At 64.5% G+C, this 7,055-nt stretch overlaps 2 protein-coding genes across 2 annotated transcripts in view; both read right to left on the bottom strand.

Moving 5' to 3' along the window:
* Positions 1-1,259: 1,259 nt before the first annotated feature.
* Positions 1,260-5,177, bottom strand: INHBB (inhibin subunit beta B). Its single transcript, XM_040979177.1, has 2 exons — positions 4,700-5,177; positions 1,260-2,035 (listed from the first exon to the last, which is right to left on the bottom strand). The coding sequence occupies exons 1-2, from the start codon at positions 5,175-5,177 to the stop codon at positions 1,260-1,262; spliced, it is 1,254 nt and encodes a 417-aa protein (XP_040835111.1).
* Positions 5,178-5,893: 716 nt separating this feature from the next.
* The window catches only part of LOC121155699 (POU domain, class 5, transcription factor 1-like), a 40,197-nt gene continuing 39,035 nt past the window's right edge, over positions 5,894-7,055 (bottom strand). Inside the window, 1 exon segment of the mRNA XM_040979159.1 lies at positions 5,894-6,201. Coding sequence (XP_040835093.1) covers positions 5,894-6,201 — 308 coding nt within the window.

Raw genomic sequence — 7,055 nt, 5'->3', positions numbered from 1 at the left:
GGCTCAACCCTTGGAATTGCATAGTTCACGTGGCACTTGGAGGGCACGCGACCAAGCGTGCTGCCCTGCCAGCGGCCGCTCCTGAGCACACGTAAGTCAGCAAGGGCTCCACCACGGGCGACCAGGCAGGGCTGCACGCGGATGGACGGGCAAGTGGGCAGGTGGACAGGGACTACATCCACAATCAGTCCTTGGTGGTTGGGGCCCAAGCACGAACACCCCCACCTTTAAGTGGTGGCCCCTCCCCAGCCACACACCCCCTCCTAACACTGCCTTCCCCTGGGCTCACCCTCTGAGCCTGGGTAGCCATTCCCACCCTTTCCCCCCAAACAGCCCTAGAGGAATGTCCCCTGGTGAAGGGCATAGATTGCAACTTTTGTTTCTTCTCATATAGAATAATCAGATTATTTTTTTAACTTAAAAAGTCAATTAGCCAGTAGCAAAGTCCCCTTTGTGACTACACAGCTAGCATGGATGACCTGGTCAACCGGTTGGAGTTAAAGCATCAAATTAAGACCTTGCTTTCTCTCCCTCCCCACCCTTCTCACACACACACACACACACACACACACACACACACACACACCCCTCTCTAAGTCACAGCAGGGACCCAAGTGACAAATGTCAAATGGTCTCTAACAGGTTGCTGTGTCCTCCCTGGGCCCCTGGTGCAGCAGCCCTAAGGGTGCCAGGTGGAGTGCAAGCCTACACTAGGAGCCACCTCTGGCTGTAATAAAACAGGCCTCTCCTGGCACACTCCCAGGGAACCAGGCAGCCCCTTGCCTGCCTGTTAGCAGGCTCCCACGGTGCATATGCTTCTGCACTTTCTCCTCTCCCTCCGGGTCTCCATCTTTGTGCTTTCATGTGTGCTCTGAGGGGGCAGTTCCAGGCAGCCAGGTCAGCAGGTGGGGCTGGTGGTTGCCCACTACCATCCCCTCCATTCCTTCCAACCAAGAACCAGGGGTAGCTAGGCTGCCGTTTGTCACCGCATCTCCGTCCGGCTGGGCTGCAGGAGGCTGCGGCCGGCTGTGCGTGTCTGCATGTGCGTTGGCAAGTGTCTTGCAAGTCAGTTGAGGGCTGTTGGCTCCGCTTCCGGCTGCTTGCTCTTCAAAGCTGCGGGCTGGGGGTGGGGAGTGTTGGGGGAAGCTTTCAGGCCTCAGCACCCCCACCCTGCCAGTGGCTGGAAGCAGCAGCAGCAGCAGTGTACCCCACCCCAGGGGATCCCCATCCTCCATGCCCTCCCTGGGCCGGCAGCGGCATCAGGCACAGCCGCACTCTTCCACAATCATGTTGGGCACGTCACGCTTCACAATGTTGTACTCATCATCGAAATACAGCATGGACATGGAGCTCAGCTTGGTGGGGATACAACAAGAGTTCACAGGGCCAGGGTTCAAGCCCCGCATGCGGTACTGGTTCACCACAGCTGTGTGGAAGGAGGAGGCAGAGCCCGGCACCCCAGCCAGGTACGCTGGACAACTGCCCTCACAATAGTTCCCGTAGTAGCCGGTGGGCGCAATGATCCAGTCATGCCAGCCGATGAGCCGGAAGTCAATGAAGAACTGTTGCCTGCAACAGAGGTTGGTCCGCCCGTCGCACTCCAGGCCTCGCTTGCGGATACGGTGCCTGCTGTCACCCAGCCGCGCCTGCACCACCACGAAGGGCCGGTGCGACTCCTCACCGGGGTCCACGAACACAGGTACCACAGCCAGCTCTGGGCAGCCATCACACTGCACGTCCAGGTTGAGTCGTCGCTCACCGTGCTCAAACAGGGCCTGGATGGCGTCCGTGAGCGGAAAGGTGTGCCAGCCGCTGCGTTTCAGGTCCACCCGCTTCTCTACCACGCTCCAGCGGGCACCCCGGCCCTGCTCCTGAAAGTGCACCTTGAGGCGCACCTTGCGCCGGCTGCCCTTGTCCAGCACGCCCGGCAGCAGTTTCAGGTAGAGCCATAGGCTGGCCTGCACCACAAACAGGTTCTGGTTGCCTTCATTAGAGATGAAGAAGGACAGGCGGACCCGGGAGGAGGCCAGGCCATCTGTGGAGACAAGAGCAGAGCAGGCCTGGTTCGTCCTGGGTGCAGGGCGGGTAAAGGGCACACCAGGCCACAGGATTGGGAACCAGCAGGAGGAAGAAGGGGAAATGAACTCTCTCAGCTGCCTGACGCTACCCTGCGTATTTGCCACACAGCTGGGCAATGCTACTGACCGGTACAATTCCAGCTCCTGGCACCTGGGGAGGGCAGAGAAAACTGTTGCCCACTGAAAAACCTGGCCCAGGCTGCAGCTGCGGGGACTGGGCCTGTTTCAAAAATTAAAAAAAAAAAAAATCAAAACCCTGCCTCACCTCTCCTAGGCCAGGGCTCCCTGGAGACTGGCCCACCAAGCCTCAAAGCTCAACAGAGGAACTTGTCAGGAGGCCAAGGTCTTAACAAGTTGTTATGGGTATCTGTGAAATCTGGAAAACAAAAAAACCAGGATGGCAGGGAGGAGGGGGCGGGTGCTTTGCTAGGTGTCTCTCCTTCTGCTTAACTCGAGGCATTGCAAAACCGAGCTGAGCCACCTACTGCCTCTCTTCTGTGTTTACCTAAGCAGGATCTGCTTCTAACCCCTCCGCTGGAACTACCACTGCCAGCCAGCCAGCCAGCCGGCCGGTCCCCTTGCCACGCAGGCTGGGAACTTCACAGTCCTTGCTCTGAGCAGCTTGGGGAGGCGGTAGAAGTATGGGACATGCAAGCCTGGGCGTTCAGTTTGCTCTCACAAGACCCTGGCTGTCCCTGAACAGAGCTCGGTTGGCATCCTCCAGGCGAGGCAGGGACCTGGGCTATTAGCGTTCCTCAGTCACACGGCTCACTAGGAACTTGGGATGCACCAGCTGAGAACCGACTCCTGCAATTGAGAACCCTCCCATTCCACTCCCCCCACCCCCCCAAAAAAAACCCTCCACTTTCCTTTCTTCCCCTTCTGCAGGAGGAATCAACAAGGCCACTTGCTGGCCACCACTGGCTTCATCAAACCTGACACCAACACACTCCCACACCCATCCACCTGCCAGGTCCCAGTCCCCTCCTCAGGCCCGGCCTGACCCCTCCTAATAACACTACCATCTGACTTTGAAACCAGGGGGAAAAGCTTTAGTCTTTAGAAGCCGGTCTTGGGCGAGCTGCCTGTGACCTGAATCTGTTATTTTTATAAAGTCAAAGAGGCTGGCTCCGCCAATGGGACCCGAAATATAACAGCCCTGCTGGCATTCTGTGCCACAGACACCAAAAGGCCTCCTCGACCTTCCGGCGTCGCATTTGCAACCCCAGGGGCCAGGGGAGCACCTTTGAATCCAAACCTCCTCACTGTTCCACGGAGCTTCCCCCTGGGGCTGGGGGGTAGGGAGGGCGGAGGGGGAGACTGGGCGAAATGGCAATGCTGGTCTTTCTAAGCACAGCCTCGTCTCCAATTGTCTTTCTCTGCTTTTCTCCACATCCGGCCATGCAAAACTTTTCATCCTTTTTCATCAGCAAGTGGCATCAGTGCGGGTCTGACGCTGCCTGGAGGGGCACATTTGCAGCCAGGGGTACAGCCGCTCTCTTCCCCACCCCCACCTCCAACCCCCAGCTGCACGGGGCTTCCCCCTCTGCGACCTTCCTCTGCAGTTCCCTCGGCATAAATGGGGCCAAGCTCCAGGCACAAAAGCCAGCCTGGCTCATTCAAGTCCTGAAAAGGACAGCGAAGTCGAAGGCACTTGCAGCATTTCCACACAGACACATTTTCCTCTCTCTCTCTCTCTCTAAGTTCTAAAAGATGTCTTCTCCCTCCTGGCTTTCTATCTGGTAAAAATTTGCAGTCTAGGGCCGGGAGTGTGCATATGTATATGTGTTGAGGGAGGGTGGGCTCCAAGACTCAGTCCTGCCCTTTGTTAACTAGGGACTCTGTGGTTCTCTTTCGGACCCAGGGACTGTGCCCGCTGCCAGGCGAGGCCAGAGGCACGGGGCTGTCCCCGGAGCAGCGTCTTTTCTCCGTGTAAATGATGGACCTGTTGAGAAGCCTGCCTTCCGCCCGATTCTAATGCCCACACAATCGGAAGAGGTTGCCTAGCTCTCCCCAGCGAGGCTTCAGCAATCCTGGCAAAGCCCACGCTGCCGAGCACCCGCCCCGCTCAGCCGGTGGAAGCACCCCCGGGGGCCTCTCGGGTAGGCGCGCGCACACACCACACACACACACACACACACACACACACACACGCACACACGCTCCTCCGGCCCACGTATATCAACAAGCACACACATCTCCATCCACTCGCCTAAGCCTACACTCCGATCGTGGGAAACAAAAACATTAGGCAATCGCCAAGCGAGCGCCCGCAGAGCCAGGGCCGCGCGCATCTGCCGGGAGGGGGCCGCGCGTCCAGAGGCGCTGGGGCGACCTGGGGCGGAGGGCCCGCGCTCAGCGGTGGCTGTGGCCAGGCACCAGGAGCAGGAAAGGGGTCTGCAGCCTGGGAAAGGAGGAGGGAGGGTGGCGAGCCGGTGGAGCACGCGGAGCTACGGTGGAACCGGCCGGGCTGGGAGCCCAGGGCGCTCGTGGTGCGCTCGGGCTGCGGTTTCGGCGGCCAGAGCCCGCAAGCAGAAGAACGGGAGTGGGAAGGAGGAGGAGAAGGGGTGGCGGGTGGGGGGGGACAGGCAGTACCCGACCTCCCGGAGGGCAGGACCCACCTGTTTCGGCGAAGCTGATAATTTCCGAGACGCGCTCCTGGCCGTCGGCGCCCGGACTGGCGTGGCCGTCGAGGTGCGGGATCTCCACGCGACCGTCCTCGCGCACCTTGCCCGCGTGCAGCTTCCGTAGGGCCGTGACCATGGCGGCCTTGGGCACGGCGTGCGTGATGTTGGGTCGGCCCCGCAACTGCAGGCGGTTCAAGATGTGCCGCTTCACCGCCTCCAGGAAGTCGCCGTCCATCCGGCCCAGCTCCTCGGGCCGCCGGAAGCCACCGCCGCCACCGCCACCTCCGCCGCACGACGTACAGGTGTCCTGCGGCGCGCCGGGGGCTCCGGGCGGCGGGGGAGGCGGCGGGGGCGGCGCGGCGGGCGACGGTGGGGGCGTGGGGGAGCCCCAGGCCTCGGGCCCCAGCCAGCCGGCCGCCAGCAGCAGAAGGCAGGCGGCCCCCAACGCCCGACCGCCGGGCAGCCCGTCCATGGTGTGCCGCTGGGGGGACGAGGGCGCCCGCCGGCGAGGCGAGCCGAGCCGAGCCGAGCGCAGGGCCGGGCTCCGGGCTCCGGGCGCACCGCCCCGCCCCGCCCCCGCCCGGGCCTCCGCCCGCTCGCCGGGAGGGCTGCCGCCGGCTGGCAGGGGGAGGGGGCCGGCCGGGCCGCGGGGGTTCCCGCGCGGCGGAGAAGGGGCGCCGAGGCCGGCGGGACGCGCGGGGAGGACCCGGAGGGGCGCGCCCGCGAGCGAGGCGGAGCCGCGGCGGGTCACTGGCGCGCGGGCGTCTCGGGGCGCCTCGGCGTCTGCAGCCTGCCGCCCATCCTCGGCGCGTCCGAGCCCCGCGGTTTCCCTCCCCTCCCCGCTCTGGTGGAAGCGAAAGCAGCGGCTCGACCCCGCCGGCCGGCCCGGGCCGGGGAAGGTGGCGAGAGAGGCTTGGGCGACGACGCAACTTGGGCCGAGACCGCGAAGCGAAGGCGCCGGCCGCTCGGAGCCCCCACGGAGCGGAGCCGGGCGCGGCGCTGCGGAGGGGCTCCCCCCGCGCTCGCTCGCACCTGAGCGCCGGGGAAGGGCGGCTGGCTGCGGGCGGCCACGGGCGGGTCGTCCCCCCTCCGCGGGCGGGCCGGCGGGCGGCGGTGCGGAGCGAGCGCGGGCCCGCTTAGCAGCGGCGCCGAGCCCTCGGCCGCGGGCCCTGCAGTCCTCTCGGAGCGTCACGCGGCAAAGTTGTTCTCCAGGTTCCCGGAGCGCCGCATCCACGGGCGGGCCGACCGCTGCGCGCCTCCTCGGGGGGCCCTCTGCTCCGCCTGCCTCCTTCTCTTCTTGCCTGCGCGGGGCGCCGCGCGCGCGCCGAGGGCGAGGCGGAGGCAGGGCCCTTCTCGCCGGGGCTCCTCTGCCGACCGCGGCGATCGGAGCTCGAGCGCCCAAAAGTCTTGCAGCGGGCTCCGGGCTGGCGCTCGCACTGGCACAAACCTCAGGCAGGGAAGAGAGCGCGCGGGCGGCGGTGGCTGCGTCCCCGCGCCTGGCCGCGGCACGGAGTGCGGAGCGCGCTGAGGACGACTTCTTCACGGCGCCCTCGCTCCTCTTACTCTCCGCGGTTTTTCTCCCAAGGGATAAAAAAGCCGCACAGGCTCCGTCTGTGCGCGCGCGTGGAGATAGACGTTGGCAGAGGAAGGGGGAGGGAGCGGCGTCCTGGCCGTGCGGGAGGAGACGGTCCGTGCGCCTCCCCGCTCGCTTCTCGGGGGAGGGGGCGGAATCTGTTTGGGTCGGTGCTGCCCGCCCACCACCGCTCCCTACGGCCCCTTTCCCTTTCTGCCTGGGCAAAGAGGAGGAGGAGGGGCGAGCCTGCCCTCTCCCCTCCCCGTGTCCTCCCCGCCCCCCCCCCCAAGCAATGCCCAGACACTTCGGCTGACTCCAAACTTTATTACCACCACGTGGGTGCCCCGCATCCTCGCCCAGCTGGGCTGCGGGCGGCAAGGCTAGCTCCTGGCGTTCGCCTCGCTCCCCTCCCCTCCCTCGAGTGTGCCAGCCCCTGTCCCGTTCAGGAGAAGCGACTCCCGCACCGCCCCGGCCGGCCATCTCCAGCCAACCTAGGGCTCTCTCTCCCCGGAATGCCAGAAAAAGCGAGATGGGGAGCTGGTGGGGGGAGGAGGGGTGCTGTCTGGGTTTGCCACTCTGACGCGAGGTAGTCTTCGCAGGTGGATGTGGCTCCCGGCTACAGGACCTTCCCTCTCATCTCCCGGGCTTCCTGGCTCCCGGGCTGGAAGGTAGCAGAGGCAGCGGCCGCTGGAGGCTCGCCCAGCCTCAGATGGAGGAGGCTCCGAGGGACGCCCGGATCGCGCGGGGCAGAAGAGAGAAGTACTCGGCCTCAAGGCT

This window comes from Ochotona curzoniae, unplaced genomic scaffold, assembly GCF_017591425.1.
Source record: "Ochotona curzoniae isolate NIBS_2020 unplaced genomic scaffold, NIBS_Ocur_1.0 contig_3037, whole genome shotgun sequence".
NCBI classification, from domain to species: domain Eukaryota; kingdom Metazoa; phylum Chordata; class Mammalia; order Lagomorpha; family Ochotonidae; genus Ochotona; species Ochotona curzoniae.
The sequence above is the reverse complement of the archived record's forward strand: the minus strand, read 5'-3'. Positions and strand labels throughout refer to the sequence as shown.

Bases quoted from the DNA above. Each gene is read 5' to 3' on its own strand.
- INHBB (XM_040979177.1), bottom strand. From the start codon at position 5,177: ATGGACGGGCTGCCCGGCGGTCGGGCGTTGGGGGCCGCCTGCCTTCTG. The intron at 2,036-4,699 runs GTGGGTCCTGCC...TTGTCTCCACAG, and splicing joins TATCAGCTTCGCCGAAACAG to ATGGCCTGGCCTCCTCCCGG.